Source organism: Balaenoptera musculus, chromosome 14 (assembly GCF_009873245.2).
Source record: "Balaenoptera musculus isolate JJ_BM4_2016_0621 chromosome 14, mBalMus1.pri.v3, whole genome shotgun sequence".
Classification (NCBI taxonomy): domain Eukaryota; kingdom Metazoa; phylum Chordata; class Mammalia; order Artiodactyla; family Balaenopteridae; genus Balaenoptera; species Balaenoptera musculus.
In genome coordinates this window covers 70998836-71022628 of record NC_045798.1, presented here as the reverse complement: position 1 = coordinate 71022628, position 23793 = coordinate 70998836, and the positions used below count along the sequence as shown (strand labels likewise).

The 23793-nt window shown below is 39.5% G+C and overlaps 1 protein-coding gene across 21 annotated transcripts in view; it reads left to right on the top strand.

Moving 5' to 3' along the window:
* Window positions 1-23793, top strand: part of TCF4 (transcription factor 4) — a 352696-nt gene that overhangs the window by 317165 nt on the left and 11738 nt on the right. For 16 of the 21 annotated variants that reach the window (XM_036874769.1, XM_036874768.1, XM_036874760.1 and 13 more), the window contains 4 exons: window positions 1241-1308; window positions 2428-2506; window positions 5164-5240; window positions 8174-8377. In XM_036874769.1, coding sequence (XP_036730664.1) covers window positions 1241-1308; window positions 2428-2506; window positions 5164-5240; window positions 8174-8377 — 428 coding nt within the window. The remainder of the gene's footprint in view (window positions 1-1240; window positions 1309-2427; window positions 2507-5163; window positions 5241-8173; window positions 8378-23793) is intronic. The other 5 variants (XM_036874762.1, XM_036874761.1, XM_036874759.1 and 2 more) reach the window with 1 other exon arrangement.

Genomic DNA, 23793 nt, shown 5'->3' with positions numbered 1-23793 from the left:
GGAGCTTAATAGGGTTTATTTAAATATTGTATCTATTTGCTTATGCTGAGGCCTTAATAAATGTAAAAGAAGAACACCACTGGCTATACCATTTTATAAAGGCAAATTACTTCCAAAAGACACTTGTTAGATAGAGCTGGCTTTGAATTATATACCGGAACCTATATCCTTTTATTAACAGTACAGTCACCCTTCAGTATCCTTCCAGCGGATTGGTTCCAGGACCGCCCAACAGATACCAAAATCTGAGGACGCTCAAGTCCCTTTATAAAATGGCGCAGTATATGCATATAACCCTTGCGCATCCTCTCATATACTTTAAGTCATCTCTAGATTATTTATAATACCTAATACAATATAAATGCTATGTAAATAGTTGCCACCAACAACAAATTCAAGTTTTGCTTTTTGGAACTTTATGGAATTTTTTTTTTCTGAAGATTTTTGATCCGAGGTTAGTTAAATCCTTGGATGCTGAATCTGTGGATACAGAAGGCTGACTGTACTCTTTGTTCATCTATTTTGTAGATGGAAACACCAGTGTTTAAGATAATAGAGATTGCTTCATCATCATGTGGACTTATTTTATCTCCAGAATTTGAGACAATATTGACTTTTAGTAGCTAAGTGTTCAAATTCTTTAAATGTGAACACAGACTTAAAATGTGTGGAGAATATATGTTACTTAAAATATTAAAAATATTTTCCCTCCTAGGAAGGCAGACCTGTTATAGATTTTTTTGTTTTATTTTGTTTATTGTGGAACTCTGAGAGGAGTATCTCATTTTGCTGTAGAGCAAAAAAAAGGTTTTTTTTAATTTGAAAGCAGATGTAAATCATTCCTGAAGATAATTCAATTTACGATATAAAATATAAAGAGAAGGCAAACTCTGAGGATTTCAGGGACCTGAAAGTACTGCATCCTTTTTAGCAATGACCATCATACGCTCACCTGCTGCCGTTCACCACTAACCACTCGTACACAACCAGGGGGAATGTAATATCAACTAAAACACTTTATCTTTAAACCAGGGTGTCAGGTTTGTATTTTATCTGTAAAAAAATGTAACATGAATATATTTGACATCTACCTCAGCAAACAAATTAATGCTAATTAAAGATTAATGTGTTGTAATTAGCATTAAAAATGCAATTAAATTGTGAGTAAATGGACCAGGAATAGAAAATCGTTTGGCGTCTCACTGCCTGGCTTTTCATATTCTGCCTTTTGTTTTTGCAGCAAATAGAGGAAGCGGCGCAGCAGGCAGCTCCCAGACTGGAGATGCTCTGGGGAAAGCACTCGCTTCGGTGAGGAAATATTGACTTTGGACTTCATATGTACCATGGCAGAAGGGTGAACTTTAATCAGAAGTGGACATTTAGAATTTTAGAAAATGGATGGCACATAGCTTTGATTTTTTGGAAAGGCTAGCTTCCTTGCATCATGATCATTGGAAAATTTGAGGAGAGAACTCTGAAGATTCCAGCGCATGGCTGGTCTCTTCCATCTTGCCTCCTCTGCTTCCCGGTACTCAATCGTGGATTGGTGGATATTCTTAGGGCCTTGAAGAGGATAGATTTTCTATCTTGATGTCTTATTTTCTTCTAAAGTCGTTTGGGTACTCACTGATTGACTGACTTTGCAAGGGGTAATTCCAAAACACTTTGCAAAAGGCATTTCAGAAAAATGACCATAACTGAGACCCATGAGAAATTGTCACATAATTGGCACTCGGCTTCTCCGCTTTGCCCACCCACTACCTAGGGTCTAGAATCCAGCATTCCTTGCATGTTCACTAGTGACAGATGGCACCCTTCCTTGTCTGAAGGAGTGTACCTGGTACGGTCTTCAAAAGCCGAAGGTGATCATTTGTAAATGTGAGTGGAGACTTGTTGCTCTAACATTTTGTCTCTTCAGTTGGTTTTGCCTTACCATTGGGGACAGAGATGAGTTTGACTTATATTAGCATTGTGACCTAAGGAAAAGTTTTTCTTCAGTCTGAGCATTCTTACGCCTTGGAATCAAATGCCTTAAACATAATGCAGAAGGGGTTGGACAAAAATCTTAGAGTTGAGGCTGTCCAGCCTCTTGTTTTATGGAGGAGGGAAAGGGAGGTTTGGAGTATCTGTGTAGGTTGATGGCCACACAGCCATGGGAGGACATGGGAGGAAATGGGCGAGAACTAAAGTTGGCTGACCCAAGTCCGGTTCTTTTCCCACTGTCTTATACCACCTCAGTAGATCTTCTATTGAAAAATCAATTAAGTTTTTCATTTTAGAATATTGGTACTACAGTTGATCATTGAATGTATTGTGTACCTTGGAATTTGTAAATGAATTGCATTGACGCTTTGTAGTTTAAAATTGTTGAATATTTATTACCAATGAATGAAGGTTTGGTTTTTTTTTTCTCCCCACTGTTTTAAGATCTATTCTCCAGATCACACTAACAACAGCTTTTCATCAAACCCTTCAACTCCTGTTGGCTCCCCCCCGTCTCTCTCAGGTACAGTACCATAAATCCACTGCATCCGAGTGTCAGTTTGTGGAACGGTTTCCCCCTTACACTTCCTGCGCTATGAGGTGGAAACTCACTCCCTCCAAAAGCTCAAAACAGAGCATTTCTGGACAGACAAATAGGAAGGGGTGGGAGAGACAGACTGCCGTACGATGGCGAAGTCATTTACATCCAAAACTTTTCTTAAAAATCACGTGTTTTTAGAATATATAGGCATGTGGGAAACTTCCTTCTTAAACTTTTCTCAACTCTGTAGAAGATATTCCACAGAATAATGTACTCCAATGAAACATCTGAATGAGAAAACCCCGTTCACATCGTCATGAATAGGAATATAGATTATGTAGTCATCAGATATAGACTATTCAAAAGGATCATTTCCCACAGAAATTTTAGGCTTTTCAGATTCCCTCTTTAAAGTCCGTGTTATTGGAATGTTTGAAGAAAACTATAATTGTGTAAATAAATTGTGATGTAACTGTGCGGAGTAAAAGGGGATGTTTGCCATTTAATAGAACAAATTAACATGACCTGGTGGCTTCAAATAATAAAATTATAAGTTGTTAAATTGTGTTAGTAAAGCATTGCACTTTTCGGAGCTCCATTTTAAAGGCTCATTGCCTTTCCAGTATAAATGCTTCCAGAAAGGCCTTGTCTGGTACATGTCTCTTCTCTTTGGAAAGAGGACAGGTGGCTTCCTAAAAAAAAAAAAAAGAAATCACATCTGTACCTGATTGAAACCTGACCTTACTGTAATTTAGACTGGAGTCACTTGCCTGAATGTTGCCACCTGCATCTCTGTATTATTCCCTGCATGCAGCACTCGCATGGCCCCTTATAACGTGGGTTCCCTGGTAAAGAGTGGGAGGTTTCAGATGGCCACAAAGCTTTCACAGTGGCTTAGGTGAGACTTCATATCAGCCTTTTCCAAGCCTCCATTGACATGAGGGGGTCACAGAATAGAGAGGGAAATAGCTTGGACCTTTTAGTTCATATCTCCAGAGAGACAATGTTGAAACTGGGAAGAGCCAGAGATGACATTAAGAAGATAATGGAGCAGCAAGGAAATACTCCCCATGACAGAAAAGTCAAGTTCAGAATTGTTGTATACTTCCGGCTCAGTGCCATATTGTCAGGCTCTGGAAAATGATCACAGGTGTCAATGTCCAGAGCCAGAGAAGGATTGAGACAACACGGAGCCCATTGAGGCCAGGGATGAGGGAGTCTGGACAGGGAGAGCTCCCAAGTTCCCCATTTCAAACAAAGCAGCTCTGATTTCATCTATTTTATAATTTGGAAAAAAGAATATTCTAGAACCTAATAAAGTTTGAGAACAGCTGTTTGAGTTGAATGCTCTGATTTACAGATGGACATACGAAGGCCCAGAAAGAGTATGGGATTTGCTGAGGATCCATCAGTAGCAATATCAGAGCTCAGGCTGGAATCCGGGGCTCACCACTCTGTCACTCCATTTCCAGGTTAAGGATGGGAGGGGAAAGTTACGATGAACAAATCATTCCAGAAAACGCCACAAATCCCCCAAACCTGAGTAGCATGCTTTATGTGGAAGACACTGAAGACAAGGTCACTTTTGGGGTGCTGGTAATCCATCCTGGAAGAGCACATGTTAGGAAGAAAGAACTTTATGAAGATATAAATATGGGGATAGATTGCTATTTTCACACCAATGGCTCTGTCCAGATTCTGTCACTAAAAGTAATTGAACGAAATACTCTATTTTTATTTAGCATAAAAATACACACACATGCACACCCAGAAATGGCAGGAAGAATGGATTTTTAAAGTGCTGACAGTGTCGGAGCATGAGATTTCAGTGAGATCATAGATTTTTTTTTCCCTTTCTTGAATTTTTTTATTTTCTAAGTTTTCTACATGGAGTATGTATTATTTTAAATTTCAAAGTGGTTTTTATTTTGAAAGTGGTAGGTTAGACATGTTATATTTATTATGGCAGGAATCTTTCTTTAAGTTTAGTGAATCATTAAAAATGTGTTTTCTTGGGAAGAAATTACTTAATTTAAGTTGTTATATTGAGTGTTTAAATTTCTGGTTTAGTGGAGCGCTGCCGGCTAGTCTTATTTCCTTGAAAAGTTTCTGAAGGCTTATCCTTTCTTAAGGATCATTTAAAAAACAAGTAGCAGAGCTGCTTTTCATTGGTGAGAGAATTTTGGTTTAACAAACTGGCTTTGCATGAGGGTGTAATGAAAGCCCCTCTTTGCGCTCTTAAAAGTACCTTGACTGTGTATGATAGTTTTCTATCAAAGGGACATTTCTCTAGCTAAAATTCAGAATCACTTAAGTGTTCCCTTTTAGGAGGAAGCCTGAGAGAATTCTGAGTCCATGTACAGTCTACATATTTTACATTTAAAATGTTTTCCTTGCCCCCAAATGTTTTCCTTGCCCCCAAATTCTTGCCCCCAAATTTCCTTGCCCCCAAATTCTACATATTTTACATTTAAAATGTTTTCCTTGCCCCCAGATTCTTGTATGGGAAGTTTACGTGTATTTCCCTGTTGTCCAAGTAGAATTCTATATTGCTAATTTTTACAAGAACTGTTTGAAATGTTGGTAAGATTATTTTTAAGATTATACAGATCTCATTGTAATTCCCATTTTCATATCAGCAGGCACAGCTGTTTGGTCTAGAAATGGAGGACAGGCTTCATCATCTCCTAATTATGAAGGACCCTTACACTCTTTGGTAAGTTTCATCTGCTCATCTTCACTCTGGCCATTCTTTTTTTTTTAAGATTTTTTTTGATGTGGGCCATTTTTAAAGTCTTTATTGAATTTGTTACAATATTGCTTCTGTTTTACGTTTTGGTTTTTTGGCCACAAGGCATGTGGGATCTTAGCTCCCCGGCCAGGGATCGAACCCACACCCCCTTCATTGGAAAGTGAAGTCTTAACCACTGGACCGCCAGGGAAGTCCCCACTCTGGCCATTCTCAGGCCATGTGTCTCTTTTACCATCGAGTTCACTCTCCAAGATTCTTATTTTCACTAATAGGAACTTTCGTCTGACGTAAGCCCACGCGTTTGGTTAGAGCCAGAGTTATTAGACTGTGCTTGTTCCTGTTTATAGATTGTAACCCAGATACTACTACAGTGGAAGCCTCAGGGCTCTAAATATCTAGAACCAGGTAAGAGATTAAGAATCTTGGAAGGATCATGGCCTCCTCCCCTTGTTGGAGGAAGATGTGCATCAATGATTAGATGCCTCTCCTGACGTGAGAGTGCTGGAGTTCCAACTATGCTGTGGAGCTGGAGCACTTGGAGAGTCTACATCGCTCTGCTTTGCTTTCCAGAATAACAGGTTTATAGGCGTTTTCTTCTTGACCTCTGAATAAGAAGCCTACTGCTTATTTCCTCATTCACTTTGATTCTCGTGGAAATCTAGTAATTTCATTAAATCTCTCTTGAAGGGAATAGCTGAAAATTTTCCCTTGGTGTAATTAATATTATAAATAATCACATGATGATTCAGTGACACTCAGCTCTAGGTGGAAGGGGCTGGAAACATGCATGAAGCAACACTGCTCTATGCAGTGTCTGGTCTGTATATGAGTCAGATGGGGAGGGGTGGCAGCAAAGAGCTGTCCTTCAAGGTTGAGTTTCCCCTTTTCTCTGCATATTTTGAGATGGAACATGGAAGTAGGCATCGATCTATCTATCTATCTATCTATCTATCTATCTATCTATCTATATGTTGTCTTGTCAGCCGTTCAGGGTTTCCTTTCTTCCTTTTGGCTAACGATTTAAATTAAGGAAAATCTAAAAATGCAGATACAAAGGTGGATTTCCCCTTCACTGTGCTTTTCCATGCTGTCATGTGTAAATCAGCCCCTTCCACATTTTAGCCAATAAGATGACCACAGATTGAGACAGTGTAAGCACTGCCTACATAAGCCCTATGAATCTACAGCCCACATCCAAATAAGCCATCGTTCTTTTAAGTGTTTCCTTCCATTAGTCAGTCTCTGGGACCCATCGATCAAAACTGTGTTTTTTCCAACTATAGAACTGTAAAGGCTAGGTTTATAGTTGTGAACGGCAGCTTTAATTCTCTTTGAATTCTCAACACTCAAGAGGGGATTCCCAAGCAGAAACTGCTCTCCACCAGGAAGCTGTGAGCCAGAAAGGATGATAGGCACGTGTATTATTTCTTTTCATGCTCACACTTACACTTGGAAGTGTATATCATCATTCCTATTTTTATAAATTAAGAAGTATAGACTCAAAGAAGTTTAGTAACTTTTCCAAGGTCACATAAGCAGCAGAGCTAGGAGTTTAAGGGAGGCCCCTTAACACCAAAGCCCACCAAATCAGAAGGCTCTGTACCATAGACTGACTGTATTAGACACACGTTCTTTCTGTTAGTAGGGAATAATTAGAAATTGTTTTTCTCATGTGGGAGAGCTGGTATATCTGTTTGCACAGCCCCTTGGAAATCAAGGTGGATTGTAGCATGATCCAGTACAAAGAGGCACTAGATTTGAAGACTTAGATTGTAACCCTGACTTTACCATTTCCTGGCAGTGTGACATTGAATAATTAATTCACTTAATTTCTTTGAGCCTCATTTGCACGTCTATAAGGAAGGGATAATAATGTCTTCCCTGCTTGCTTACACGTGTAGAATGAGGCTCCAGTGAGACGGTATATTTTAAAGTGCACCCTGGAGATGTTTGTTTGATATCATTATTGATCACACTGAAAAAAATGAATACACATCTCCATGTCCAATTTCTTCACCAAAAACTATCCATATAGGCTTTATCCAGTTGTGGAAAACTAGGATCCTAATGGCTGGGGTGAAAAAAAGATCAGCTGGTTTTTCATTTTATAAGGTAGTGAATTCTATACTATAGTAAGGGCTTTGAAATCAATTAGAAGCCCCCGGTGAACAATTCATTCAAGTCTTTATGATTCTTCAGTCTTGAAATCTCCTACCACTTTGGTTGACAGAATTTTTGCGATTTTTTTCTTTAACCGTTTTGAGGCTCCAGTTCCCTTTACACACACACACACACACACACACACACACACACACACACACACAAGCTGGTGACAGTAGCTAGAAAGGAAGAAACACAGTAAAAATTGTTAGTACTCGATAAGAAATTACAGTCTGTACGCATTTACCTGTCCCTGACTTGATACATAACACTATATCATATGGCACAGAGGAAACCCAGGAAATATGCCCTTAAGAAGATAATTTAATTGGGAAACTATAAATAGGTCACCTTTCCATTGTTAACTTTTTGAAATCGTTAACAAATGCCTGCCAGAACATTCCTTAAATTCAATAAATGTTTTTTCTTTTCTGAAGTAAATCTAAATTCTCTTTCAAAGTTATGCAATATAGTGTAGCATATGTACTAACAATGTCCTGGAAGAATTACTGAATTTGTTCACAAAAAATTACACTATAATTATAGCATTAACAATTTTCACCAGTTTTCTAGGAAGGTCACTATTTATTTTTATTATCATTTTAAGGAAATAAAGTTTACTGGAAACATATATTCAGAGACCCAAAGTGTGATTCCTGTCAACTCAGGTTTTACTTCTATAACCTACACACGAATTTCGAACTAAATCAAATTTCACATCATTTATTAACCAACAGCAAAGCCGAATTGAAGATCGTTTAGAAAGACTGGACGATGCTATTCATGTTCTCCGGAATCATGCCGTGGGCCCGTCCACAGCCATGCCTGGTGGTCATGGGGACATGCACGGAATCATTGGACCGTCTCATAATGGAGCAATGGGTGGTCTGGCCTCAGGGTATGGAACCGGTCTTCTTTCTGCCAACAGACATTCACTCATGGTAAGTGACTAGATATGGGGACTCTAGTTATATTATAGAATTAGAATTTCTAGTACAAATACTACTGCTGCAGTTTTTTCTTTTGTAAACAGCTTTATTGAGATGTAATTTATTTAACCTACAATTCACCCCTTTCAGTTTTACAGTGTACTGTGTTCTACATATATTCTCAGGGTTATGCCATGGGCACCAGAGTCTAATTTTAGAGCATTTTTGACCCCTACAAAAAGAAAAGAAATCCACATGCCCCTTAGCAGTCACTCTCCGTCCTTCCCTCCCCCCAGCCCCTAGCAACTACTAACCTACTTTCTGTCTCTATAGATTTGCCTAGTCTAGATGTTTCCTATAAATGGAATCCCACAGTATGTGGTGGTCTTTTCTGACTGGCTTATTTCACTTAGCGTCATGTTTTCAGGGTTTATGTATGTTTTATCATTTATCAGAGCATCATTCATTTTTATTCCCCAAAAGATTCCGTTGTATAGCTATACATTAAATTTATCCATTCATCAGGTGATGGATATTTGGGTTACTTCCAGTCTTTGGCTATTAGGAATAATGCTCCTATGAGCATTCATGTACTGGTTTTTGTGTGGACATGTGTTTTCATTTCACTTAAGTATAAACCTAGGAGATCATTGCTGGGTCATTGCTGGTGTGTTCAAATCTTCAGTTTGGTGACTTCAGCTAAACGACCCAATGTTCATGTTACATTGCTGCATTTCACATGTGAATAGGTTGGATTTTTTCAATTATTATTAATCTTTTGCTTGTGAGTATGGGAGGTAGAAATTTATGGTTGTGTCTGTCTAAATAGATGATGTGGCACCATGGAATTTCAGTATATCGTAGTTTTACCACTACCTATTTAGGAATGTGTTTATTTGAATAATATTTAAGCAGATTTGTCCATATTACAATTGAAATTTCAATTTCGCCACTTACTTTTGGAAAGGACTTGGGAGTGCATTCTTTCTTGGATGATTACAAAGATTCAGCAAATCTCCCTAACAGAATGTTAAGTGATGACAATTAATGAGGTGACCATATGGGTGGGGAATTTAATATGACTAGTGATTCTGCGTTAATTCTGCTCTTTACAAACTCCTGACCAGAGGACTCCTTAGTGTCTTGTTTTGTGCCTTACAGGCTCTCAGAAAGTTACATGTATGAAGGTCTATTTTTCATGATCACTAGAGCATCTTTTACTTAAAGATGATTCCAAAAGGAGAATGCACAATAAGTACAGGTTATTCTGAGGCTCTTTAAGTTCTTTTCTCGTTCAGAAGTATTCTTCTGCCCTCCTTTGCATTTCTCTTAATAAAAGATTAAGAGTCCCATCCTGAGCGGTATGTTATGGAAACCTGCAACCAATTTGAAACCAAAAATACTGGTTTATAAATAGAAGCAATGAACTCACTTCTAAAATGTGGAAAGGTATTTTTGAATGCCAAAGCTAAATCTTTTTTTTTTTTTTTCTTTTTTTGCTTTTCATAGACTCTACCCTAAAAATTCCTCATTGAGTAAAAATTGTTTGTCTATTCATGGCAGTTGCTAAGAGTTTACAAAAGGAAAATCTAGATTTTAATTTAGCTTGGCCTCAGGTAATGTGCTAAATACGCTTGGGATGCATATAATATGAGATTTTAGTTTGTACAGCTTTTTTTTTAAACTACAATGTTTAAACAATACTGCTTTTAATTAAGAAATCTGGCTTTATTAAAAGCCAGATCTGTGACTTACAACCATTTCTGTATATCTGCTCTCAATCAAGAGAAAAATAGTTTAATTTCTGTAGCTGTGTTCGTTTTGCATATGTTAAACGGATGCAACGTGCACCCAGGACATTGCTTCAGAGACAGGTTTTTTTTTTTTTCCCATAAATATGTAAAGTTTGCTCTTAAATACCAGATGTAGGTTATGTGGTTCTTTAAAATAATAAACTCTACAGAGATATTTTCTGGACCCTTTTATTTGACCTTTGAATTGCCTCCTGTTTGAGTTTGAGTCAGAGGTGGGATAGGAGGAAGAGACTAGAATCATCTTTGGAGATGGGAAGTGGGAGTGACCCAGGTGGAGGGGGAGGGGAGAGAATGAAACAGAGAGATAGAAAAGGGGAAATAATCGGCCAACATTACACAGAAACGTCTTTAATGATTTTGAAAGAAACGATGCCGAAGCAATAAAACTGCTAGTTGCGCTGATGAGGAAAAGTGCGCGCTCACTCTCCTGAAGACGTTTCTAATTCAGTCAAGGGCGACGGCCGAGCCAACCAGATCATAGAGTAACTCCAAAGCCATGGCAGGACAACCTGCTGCCCTTTTAAGCCGACGGAGGCCTAGCAGTCTTTCTCCTTTTTTTCTCAAAAACATTCAGGGTGCCCAGTGCATCTGAGCTCCTCAGCCCGAAACCCCAACGTGTGCACAAGAGATCCGATCCTCATTTCTTGCCTTGCGCAAACTGGTATGACTTTTCAAACAAAAACATCAGAACAAAGGAAATAGTTTTTGAATTTAGTCAGTCTGAAGTTAGCCTTTGACCATTTGATACATTCCACAATAAAAAGGAAGCTTGAAGGGGAAGGGAAAAACCCACCCCCCCTTCCTCCCCCCAGCAACAACAAAAAAAATTCAAGGAAGATACTGGTAATGTTTTCCACATTTGAATTTTAATACATGAAACAGGCCATAAAACGTTGGCCAGCTGCAGTAAATAAAGTAGCAGTGGGAGGTACACCCTGGAAACGTCGGGCCCAGCGCTGGTGGGACGTTCATTCCCAGCTACACACCTTCAGTTGTTGTTCTGGAGTGGAAGCGAGTTGCAGTAACTTAACACCCATCCCAGGGCTGGTTTTGTTTTGAGCCAATCTCCTTTATAACTCTCCTTAATAATTCCTTCTGATTAAAGAACAGATAGCTTTGAATTCTCTTGACCTCCGTCTCTCCTCGTTTCCTCTCTCCCTGCCTTCCAAAATCAAAACGAAATGGCTTGATCACTTGGAAGATGATAGAAGCATTTCTTTCTGCAGCAGCTTGCAATCGTGGTGGGGAGAACCGTGGTTCTGCCTGGGCCATTATGTTATCTCATTTAATTGCTAACATATTGTACTTAGCTTTTGATTCATAAAATGTTTTCCTTGGAGTTCTGAAGTAGGTCTTCAGTGAATTACTAAGTATTAGTATAATGAAAGGGATTTTTTTTTTTTCTTCACAGCAGCATGGCTCATAACACTCGAGCGAATGTTGATTCTTGTGGGCTTTCTAGATGATATTATTTGTCCATGCTCTTTCCTGCTCAGAAACCTTCACCGGCTTTCCGTTATCTACAAGATAAAGACATATTTCTTAGCCTAGCTTATTCAGCCCATAACTGTCTACCAAAAGCCTTGTGCTTGGCTATTCCAATGCAAAAACTTTGCCAGCAAGACCAACCTCTGCATATTACCAGCATTTGCCCTGTGCATTCTCACTAGGTACGTCTTTTGCGTCTATCTGGCTTGTCCTGCTTTATCCACTGCTCTTAGTCTATCTCATTCCCACCCATTCTCAAAACTCTCACTCAAATTTGTCTCTTCCAGGCAGCCTTTCCTTGCTACCTCCACCTGTGAGAGTCTTTTTCTTTTCTACTCTCACAGCGCTATGAATCATACCATTGGCTAGATATTTATTTTACCCACTTAGGCAAAGCTATATATCTTTGGTAGGTCTGACTTTTGCCTTACCAACTAGATTGTAAATTCCTTGAGTACCATGTATTACATTTTGTTTCCCTCCCAGTAGATAAATCATCAGTCAAAAGGGAAGAAAGGAAACTCATATTTTCTGAGTGCCTGACAAGTGGCCAGCCCTTCAGCTAGGAGCTCCATATACCTCATCTCAGGCCATCTTCACAAGAGCCCAGTGAAGATGGTAATGCTTTCCATTTTAGGTGTTGGTCAGATGAGCGTTAGAAGGTTTGAGTGGTCAATCTCAAGTCCGGAAGCTAGATTTAAACTCAGGGGACTTTGACTCTAAATTCCATGCTCTATCTTACCATCACGAGCACTCCTCAGAGAGGATCTGTAGTTATACCTTTTAAGAACTAATTTTAGGTGGTTAGAACTCGTGATTTTCAAATCTTAACAAATGTTGGTCGACAAGAGAGAAGTTTCTAGGTGTCTTATGGCCAGTTTCCCAAAGCAGCTCTCTACCCACATGGAAAGGTAAAGAACTTTCCTCCAGTATGGTAGTATGCTGGATTAAATCCCACCTTGTCTAAACACTTATTCTTAAATCAACATGTCTGTGCTAAGTGGCAAGAGGTGTGGTGAGCGCTCCTTGCTAGGTGGTTGGAGTAGTTAATTTTAAAACATTAAGTTGTTTTTCTTACCTTAGCCTCCCAGTTTTCTAACGGAATCCAAGCAGAAATTTCGGAATGTGGGAGAATGAAGAAATAGCTGGGTTTATTACTAACCTGGTTAGAAACTCTTACCCAGATATCGTTCCCCTCTGTGCCTCGGATATCAGTTCTTTTTTTTTTTTTTTTGGCTGCGTTGGGTCTTTGTTGCTGCACGTGGGCTTTTCTCTAGGCTACTGTTCGTTGCAGTGCGCAGGCTTCTCATTGTGGTAGCGTCTCTTGTTGCGGAGCACGGACTCTAGGCGCATGGGCTTCAGTAGCTGTGGCACGCGGGCTCAGTAGTTGTGGCTCGCGGGCTCTAGAGCTCAGGCTCTGTAGCTGTGGCGCGCGGGCTTAGTTGCTCCGCAGCATGTGGGATTTTCCCGGACCAGGGCTCGAACCCATGTCCCCTGCATTGGCAGGCGATTCTTAACCACCGCGCCACCAGGGAAGCCCTCGCATATCAATTCTGATACTAAATCATTAGATTTTTGATAAGTTACTGAAACAGCAGTTTTCCAAATGTGTCTCTCCGTTATTCATGCAGTATTCAGATTCATGCAGTATTCAGATGAGCCCTGAAAAAAAGTCTTTCAGATGACCTCACTCCTCTTTTAACAGAACAAGAATGAAACTCACATCAAAAATATTGGGTTGGCCAAAAAGTTCATTCGGGTTTTCCATGACTGTCTCATGGAAAAACTGGAGCAAACTTTTTGGCCAACCCAATATCTTCACGTGATTCTGTTCCTGCTCCTGATTACTCGTCAGTAGAGTCAGCAATGGTGGGATCATTTTAGCTGAAAAGCTCCTATACTATTAATATGTAAGATTAGTGTGGTTCCCAGAGCCTTTTTGCTTAAAGGCCATCTATTCATTTCAAAAACATTTACCAAGTCATTACCAAATGCTGAGCTCTATGCTAAGGTGTGGTTTCTGCTCTCAAGGGGTTCACAGTCTCGTAGGGTAGGGTATATATTTTTTTAAAAAATTGCTGCAGCAGTGTGGTAAGACTCATAGGAGAGCAGAGCTCTGATATCCGGGAGGGAAGGATCAGATTGTCACTTGGTAGGTGTAGTTGTCTCCTAAGGATCTAGTTGCCCTAGATGACCTAGGGGTGGAGGAACCCTGTGAAACTCGCCACCCACACCTGTTCACAGCGTCACCTGAGGCCTCTTACTAGACTCCTAGGTGACGATGTGGCACACAGTTCAGAAACCACTGGTATAAGCCAATCTTAGCCCACTTTCCCTCTTTTCAGTATCATTTTTAGTGTGACTTTGGATTACAAAGAATTCTTTAGAAGGTCAGTCATTAGGTGAAGAAGCACCTTTTTATTTCAGTGACACTAAATATATGAGAGCTTTTACCACTTAGGATTTCAGAGGATAAACAACTTAAATTAGTTCTGCTTTTATAGTTCTTAAGAATTAGGACCATTGAATTTTAGATGCTGAAAGCACCGAAGACGTCATTTAGCCCATGGCTTTTATTTTACTGCTGAAGACTGAGGCCCAGAAGGGGAAAGTGACCCAGGTATGGATACTCTCTGGTTAATGGCCGAGCTAGGATTAGAAACCAGACAAGCCAGCGATGAGACCAGCACTCTTTGTACTAAATATTACACTGCCGCAACAAATTTCCTCTCTAACCCAACGCCATAGCAATTTCAAAACTGTGGCTGGTATTACACGTGTTCTGTTAACTGATGAAACCCAAGAAAGCTCTTTAGTTGCCCCTTGGCTCTCTGCACCATGTTGCTATTTAGTTCTGCCAATCCAATTTGGCCCCAAGAGAGAGTAGTGGGCAGTGATGTGATACTTTGAGTAGCATTTACTGGTATGTTGTAATGCGAGTAGCAGAAGTCAGAAAACCCTGTTTCTACGTGGCCCTCTTCAACAAAGGTATGATCCGCAGGGGCTTAGTCATCCACAGTCTTGTTCCTCTTGGGTTTTCAGGGATTTTGATTCCATACATTTCTGTGTATATTTGAGCACATACTTCATTTCTAAGCAATTATTAGCATATAATCTCAGAGACCCTTAGAAGGCATCTCCATCCAAATCCCTCTACAAATTCGCTGCCAAGCAGTGAACAAGCCTCTATTAGCCTTCTTCCTCCAAGGCTGAGTAGCTCTAAATGACCATAAAGCCCATTTCCATCAGACTTTAGAAAATTCCTCCTTATGTCCAGCCCAAATTTACTTCCCTGTGAAGTTTTCATTTTTCTGCCCATTGGAGTTACCCCTAAGTCAAGTCAACAAATACTTGAGAAACTTGCAATTATTTGAAGACAGTCTACTCGGTTTTTTTTTTCTTTTTTCCTCTAGGGTATACATCTGTATCTTCAAATATTTATCCTAAAAAAAAAAAAAAAAAAAAGTTTTGACTTTATAACTTTCCAGTGCATTCTTCCAATTTTAAAAAGAATACTCCCCCACTGCTCGCCCAGGACCATTTAGTGTGTAGAATCTCAAATTGAATACAGTGCTCAAGGAATCATTAGCACAGACTAGGGTGGATCTATCACGAAACCCATTAAATACATTATGTCTTCATTAAAGGCCACCTCACAGCATCCTATTGGCAGTATTTGACGACATCATCATTCTACTGACAAATACTGAACTTGTAATCAGCTGAAATCCATCGGCCACATGTCCGTCAACTGTCCTTGTGCACTATTTGTCGTATCAGTGAATTTCATACTGTTTCCGGTGTCAAGGTCTCCTTCAAATCCTCATTCAGTCACATATTCTGCAGCTCTGTTGTTGGCAAATTTGTCACCAAACGCCAGGTGTGCAGCATTCCCATGAACGAGGTTTATACAGAAAGACTTGTTCTTGGTGGAACTCAACTGAGTTGAGAGGTCATCGCCTGTGTTTCAGAGCATTTCGGAACTGTCTTTTAAATAGCCTGTTACAGAATTTCACCCAAGATCTTAGTCATCAACATCAGCTTTCTATAGCTTCTACATTGGGTCTTGTTTCTCTTTAATGAGGATATTTGCCTAGCTCTAGTGTTCTACCATCTCTCCTACTCTCCACAATTATCAAAAATGTCTGAAAGCAGATTAGCAGCCTCAATTGAAAGGTTTTATCTGTATCAATGTTGTACTTTGTTTTAAGAAAACCTGGGGGGAAAAGGCAGAGAGGGAAAATAACTTGAAGAAATTCCCTTCATTTAAAAAACTTCTGCCGGCTTTTTTGAGATATTATTGACATCTAACATATGTAAGTGTAAGGTGTACAATGTGATGATTTGATACATGTATATTTTACAAAATGTTTACTCCAGTAAGGTTAGTTAACACCTCCATCCCCTCACATAATTAGTTGGGTTTTTTTTTTTGGTGGTGGTGATAACTTTTAAGAGCCACCATCAAAAACTTTCAAATATACAATACAGTATTGTTAATTAATGTCACCATGCTGTACATTAGATTCCCAGGGTTTATCTATCTTATAGATGGAAGTGTCTCGCCTTTGACCAACATCCCCCCATTTCCCCCAGCCCCCAGCAACCACCATTCTACTCTCTCATTTCTTTGAGTTCATTTTTTTAGATTCTGCATATAACTGAGACATACAGTATTTGCCTTTCTCCGTCTGACTTAGAGAAGTTCTCTTGACCATGGGTTAGTTACGACAGTTTTAGAATCCTTGAGCTCACCATTTGATATTTCAGCATACCTTTAAACAAAAGTCAAGAGGTTTTGAATCCAGCCATAGCATGGAGACCATTTACTCTCCATTAACAAACTCTAAGACAAGTGGTTCGGCATGATGTGTGCCCAGATCCCACAGCTCTAGGTCTAAATTAGGTATATCCCCTTTTTCTTCCCCCAGTACCCATTTTACTTTAATTCAGGCCCTGTGACCTAGAAACGAGACAGTCAGTCTGCACTGGACCGTCAAACCCAAAGGACTCCCTTTCCCCTTGCTTCTAGGACAAGCCAAGCCTAGTTCCTTATCTTTCCCCTGTGTTTAGCACCCTGGTGTCATGAACCTTAAATACATAAAACCCAATGGTTGTCTCCTCTGCTTTTAAAATATAAAAACACATTTAAAACAGACTCTATGACTGCAACACACTTTGACTTTGCTTTCTTCTTAAATAACAGAGGAAAAAGCAGGTAGACCCTTTCAGTAGCACAGTTATATTTTGTTGGGGACAAAGACACAGTGCTAAACAGTCCATAATTTAGAGAAGACACGACCTGTACATTTTTAAAAGGTAATATTCCCCTCATTTTCTCAGGAAAGCAGATTTTCTGAAGGGAAAAATCTCTATTGTAGAGGTTAGAAATTACACAGATGTTTCTTCACTCATTCTGTATTGTCTGTGCTTCAGGTCCTTGGGGGATACATACATGTGTAAGAGAAAGTCTCTGAGCCCACAGGCCTTTGGCTCTGGGGGGGTGATAACACAAGTATGTGCCTAACTAACTATCACGCTGGGTGGAATGATTAAGTGACTCGGAGAAGGACGATCATTGGCCAGCCTTCGGGATGGCTAGGAAAAGTTTCCTGGAGAACATGTCATTGAGCTCACATTAGAGTCTGCGTTGGATTTCAATAGAGACAGGCTAGAAAAGGCATTACAGAGCCATAGAATAAACATGATCCAAAAAAATACGCAGAAAATCAAGGATCTTAAGTGCCCAGGTGGAAGTAGGAAAATGACCCGATGATGCGGCGTGCCAGGCAGGGCTGCCTTGGGCCGGGAGCCCCTCCTCCGAGCACGGCAGCTCCGACAACTGGCTCGCATCCTTCACAGGAGAGTCGACAGGAAGAGTGAATTTTCATGTATATTTTTTACATCCAAATTAAATTAACTCATGGAATTTTCCACCCTTAGGAATTAAAGTAGCAGCTCATGAAGTAATTCAGTTATGTCATTCATACCAAAACAGAAAATACTGGAGCAACTTGGCACCGTTTAAAAGCCAAGACTAGACCTTGGCCATTTTATATTTTTTTCAAAACCTGTAGGTGTTGTGTTCTGTTAACTTTTACTGGGGCTGTAAATTTTTTTTTTTAAATCAGAAGTATCTTCATTGCTTAGAAAACAGAGGTGCAAAATGGATTTGAAATAAGAAGAGCGTTTAGGCAAAGCACCTTTAGGAGTGAATACCTAAAAAAAAAAACACAGAAGCTTTAACGTCGAATTTCTGAAATGCGGGGCGTCTACTTAATTGGTTGACATTCACAGTTGTGCATAATTACAGCTTCCTCTAGGTCCATAAGTCAACTTAGAACTCTAAAGTTGAGTCTAACCAAAAGATCGGTCCAATATTAGTTAAATGACATCTTTTGAGGAAGCACTGTCCTGATACAATAGCCACATTCATTTTCAAGCAGTTAATTGGACATATCGTCAAAAACCACAGTGTTGAGTTTCCACCTTTTAATTTCACATTTGCCTGCTCCCCAGCTTTGGCACAGGGACGGGTCTCGTTCGGAGCTGAAAGTGTGTGAAAGTTATTGGAGAATGGTAGTCTCTGGGTAATGTTTCTGTGAGCCGCCCAAAAATTTTCCCCCTGCAGTCTAGATGGGAAACAGCTGGTTTTTGTTTAAAAAGCTGTTTTGCGAAATGTCTGAATCTTGAGGTGTAGAACTGAGGTCACCAGTAAAAGCAGGTGCTTAGGGACAAGTGAGAAAGACTCTGGGGCCCGGCTGGCCCTGTAATCTTCTGCAGGGTACTTCCTATTAGAGGAAAAAAGTGTTGAAGTTGGCTCCTTTATTTAGGACGCAAACAGATAAAGTAATCGCATTAGTGATGCTATTAGAAATTGAAGATCTTTGAACATGGCCAGCCCTTGAGTGAATAATCAGCTCCCTCTGAAATGGCTGTTTCCCTCCCAGGGCTTCAAATACAAAGGTCCAAGGCTTTAACTTCCTTTAGGTATTATAAGTGCTTGAATTTCCTCTTTAAATACACCCACAGTAAAAGAACTATGATTTCAAATAAGTAGTCGCAGAACTGAGTACGTCCTCCAAGTTCATGGAGGCAATCTCAGGGAAAGGCAGAAAAGGAACCCAAATTGGCAGAACCAGGACGAGGCAGTTTTGAAAAAGGCCAAGTACAAAACATGTGGAATCACTAAAGTCCAGTGCATGTCAGATATCCACCAGCCTGAAGATGAAAGGAAACGACCTCCTCCCCTGGGAGCTGGGGGTTATTAGCAGCTGTTTATCCAGTCGGGAATAGAGATTAACATTGTAATTTTTTTTTTTTAAAGAACTAGAAGAAAATTTGTTTGGGAAGTTGGCTCTTCATATCAAGTCACTGTGCGTTGCCAAAAAAAACTTCCTTTCTCAGAACTCATGTACTAGGGTTGAGCAATGTTATGATTCTCCGAGAAACTCGGGATTACCAAAAAGCCCATCTCCATAAAATAGAACAGAAAAGGACAGAGAAGTGGATGGACGTCCGCCACTGACACGTTCCCTTGAACTGTGCACTGTAAAACTAGCTGTTTGGTCTGGTACCTGTCCTCCAGCCTGCCTCTACATGGGGGGTGTTCTCCCCATCCCGTCCCCCAACTTAATCTTTGCCACTCTAAAGCCTACGCAAATGGATTTTGCACATGCCTACTGCTTGTAAATGCCTTTTCATGACATATTGGGGAAACTGCTTAATCCTCTGTGGAGCTTTATTCTCAAAAAAAAAAAAAAACAAAGAGTTGGATATTGGTATTTTCCCCTGATTTAATGCTACTCTTAATGTCATTTTCTTTTATTAAATCCTTTCTTTTGCTTTTGATCTTATTTATAGCAGAGCCACTGGTCATATGGAAACTATTATTGTATAGCTGGGAGATGAAAGACTTCATTGCAGTTAAATAAGAGTGAATCATTTGGGCCAATAATACACACATACAGTGAGGTACCATTTGTATCCAAAATGCCCTATGTTGTTCACTTTGTAACAAAGCCATTGAGGTTTATAAAGGGCTTTACAAAAAGTCTGCTTTTTGTCCAAAATGTGTTGTCTGACAGTATGAAAACACATTGATGTGCAGTCCTTAGCTGCTTCTTCATATATATATAATCTAAATATTGGCACTTCTTGTTGTAAAAATAGGAACTTTTATTTAAAGTTGAGATGTTAATTAATGTCAAATATCAGTTTTTTAAAAAAATGTATATATAGATAATCTATATCAAAATTCTACCCATCATTCAAATCCTATCTAAAATGCCACCTTTTTCTTGAAGTAGTCTCTGGTTTCTCCATCTCATATGATTTCACCCATCCTTTAAAACCCTACATGACCTTATACTCCTTTATGACATTCATCTTATTTTGCCCTATATAGTAATTATATTAATTCGTCTTTAAGATGTAAGAGGTTGTAAAGTAATACACACATCTATCTTTTATTATTTTTTCCTGCAGTGGCTTGCATATAATAGGCATTCCTAAGGCATTCGTTGAATAAAACGAAATGTTTATTTTTTGATAGAAACATGCTAAACCTATATTCGACAGTACCGAAAGCTTTTAGATTTCAGATAGTCTCACAAGATATATGCCATTGGTGTCATCATTTACCGTTTAGGAAGTAACTAATTGCACCTTGTGATATTACAGCCCTATACAAGGAGCCAGTGCTTGCCCTTGGGATGCTTACATTTCAAGACAAGTATAGGCTTGGGACTTCCCTGGTGGTCCAGTGGTTAAGACTCCACGCTTCCACTGCAGGGGGCACGGGTTTGATCCCTGGTCGGGGCATGGCCAAAAAAAAAGACAAGTATAGGCTTTGTGAATAGCAGCAAAACAAAATCATTGATGCATATGCCCTGCCCTATTAGACAGTGGCCTTGAGTGTGTTTTAAGGGTGGTGTCCGTAATGAACAATCAGCGGAGAGCCCTTTCCAGGTCCAGCAAGATGATGAGTGTTCTGGAGACCCAGACAGTCTAGGAGGAATGAGAGTATGTGGGTCTGTGGGACTAATGAAAGAGAAGTGGTCAGGGGTCATGGGGAGGAAACCAGCCCTGGGGGACAGAAGAGGAAGGGCTTAGCTCAAGCCTTAGGGATGTGGGAGTGAAGGCAGCAGATGAGGGGCCACAAGTAGGTAACTGAATATTGAGATGAAGGAATTTAAGAACAGGAGGGTACAAGCATGGTCCTCTGGTGTCCAGGTGAAGGACCCAGAAGCATAAGGTATTGATCTTAGACTTAATCCATAGAACAATGAAAAGCCATACTGAAAACTTGATATCCAAGAGGCCAAGTGACGCGCAGAGGATATAGCATTTACAAGCTGAGTATTTCGGAAGTGATGGGAAAGAAATGTTTTATTAGTTCAGGCAAGCTTCTTCACACTTCCTTTGCCTTTCCGAATATGTTACAATCAGTGGATGTTGATTGGATAATAAAAAAAAGCATTTAAAAAATAAAGGCCTGATTCTTTCCCCATATAGGTCATTACAGAGTATTGAGTAGAGTTCCCTGTGCTATACAGTAGGTTCTTATTAGTTATCTATTTTATATATAGTAGTGTGTATATATCAACCCCCATCTCCCAATTTATCCACCCCCCCCTTTCCCCTTGGTAACCATGTTTGTTTTCCACATCTGTGACTCTACAAAAGAGTGGATATATGTATATGTATAACTGATTCACTTTGCTGTACAGCAAAGAAACTAACACAATATTGTAAACCAACTATACGCCAATAAAAATTAATTTAAAAAATTTAAAACTAAGGCCAGCTAGGTAAGGATGAATCCCTAGTGATGGACTTCCTGGGCTGGCTACAGGGCACTTTGTGTGCCAGTCGGCCTCACACAGGTGTGTTTACACTGCGGGGACCCGAAATTCCAAGTACACATCAAGTGTCCAGTTGTCTTTTCCTTCACACTGGACAAAAGAAGCTGCTTACAAGTAATTGCAAAAGTGCACCATAATCTCTGTACTACATGGGCTTGGTTCACTAGGCATGGATTAACTTTAGTTCCCTCCAGCCTACTTACTAACTTGCTACCCGGGGCAAGGAAGGGATGGAATGGACTCTGCCAACCACCCCCCGAGGTCCCCGCTTGGTGGGCTGCATCCACTTCTGGTTTCCTGTGTAGGAAAATGATGTAGAGAATTGGGGGTGGAGGGTGGGTATACAGAGGAGAGAAATGAAACGGTTTCACTAGATGGAACTTATGAGTTAAGAAAAAAAATAAAAAGATGAACTGAAATCAGGTAACAGCCGTTTGCATCTCTCAAACTAGATCACAGAATCATTCATCTTTAACCATTTTGGTGGACATCAGGGGGGTTTCAGCCTAGCTGATCCCGTGACACTGCCAAGGTCAGGGTCATTTAGATTGTGTTTAAATCCTCTCGAAAATTCTTTTATCATCTGGGGAATAAGCATTAAATACGTTTCCAAGAATTGCCCAGTAAGGAATTACCTTACTTCAGGCAAAGCCTAAGTGAAGCTGTGAAATTTCTGGGGGAGAAAAACAGGTGTTTTTAAGAAAATTAGGAGGCCTACTCCCAATAAACATTTTAAGAATCGAAATCCAAACTAAAGAACTCAATCCAGATCTGACTTTAGTGGAAAGTCCTTTCAATGTTTAATCACATGAATTTTTTTAAATGATCTGATAATTCTTTTAAAACTGAGGAGTATGGAAATTATATTCATGGTTGAAGGGTGTCCCAGATGTCAGGGCTTTTTCACACGAAAGAGTTGATTATCAGAGCCTAGTCTCATTTTCTACAGAATTTGATGCCTCCAATATTATTCCTCACAGTGTCTACCACTGCTATTTCATGAACTTCTGAGTTCCCATCTGTGTGCTATTAAAAAAAGTTTGCAGGACCACTTCCCACTTCTTTAAAAGATGCACCTTTTGGACTCAATGGTATTTTTTGCACATTTGAGAAAATGTTTGCTTTCCTCTAATATGACACAGACAGATCTGGCAAGATAATTGAAACTGAAATCTAGCACTCTACGACTGTCATGTATAATTGATATTTCATGGGGAGATTACAGTTCAGACACCAAAACTGTTTTCTCTGTCAATGGGTGTCCAATTACAATAAAAAAAACCCAGCCCATCAGCTTTTTTTTTTATGATTATGGCAAAACAAGAGAAAGAAGAGAGAAAAGTAAAAGTTACCAGGACTTTTTTCTTTGCCCCATTTTCTTGTTGTTATTTTTCTTCTTTCTAAAAAACACCTCTGTCAAAAGGAAAATTTTGAACCTGATGCCATTAATTACAAACTTTCGTTTTGAGCTACTAAAATGTCTCTAACAGCATTTCTGGTTTTGTGTCATTATCGCGGGTCTAGAAATTGATGACAAGTTTCCTAAAGTTTCCATCCTACACTCTTTTAGAAGGATTATGGTAGAGGAGAAAGAACTGAGGTCTGAAAGCCTGTTTTGAAGCAGTTATCTCTGGAGATAACATTAACAAGGATTGAATAACTGCCAAATGAAATTTAATACATTTTCCCATCCATGAAATAGGCCTCTTAAATACAACAGAATAATTACTTTCACAATACTCTCTGGAAACAAAGAGAGCAGAAACACTGAATGCCTTTTTTGTTTGTGGTGTTTGTTGTTAGCTTGAGGATCAGGAAAAAGGACGTTTACCAGGATGCTGTCTTCGCATCCCCACATACAAACAGCCTTGCCAACAGCCACCTAATTTGAAACTGCATATCTTTTAAATCTGTTTATGTTGGAGGAGTCGTGGCAAATATTAAATTTTGTAATTTAGTTAGACATCTTGGCCTTGGCCTGAGTTGGTGGGCCATGATGTTTTCCTCCCTATGATAAGGAAAACTAAAATGATTTTTATATCTGCATCTAGGTATGCGTGCACACACACACACACACACACACATACACACACTGCTTTAAAATGAAAACTCCAGGAAGTAACCCCATTTGTCCCTAAACTCTGCTCGCCTCCCCATGTGTGTGTATATACGTACATATATATATATATATATATATATATATATATATATATATATATATATATATAATATATGCCCAATCAAGTTGTTCAATGTTGTT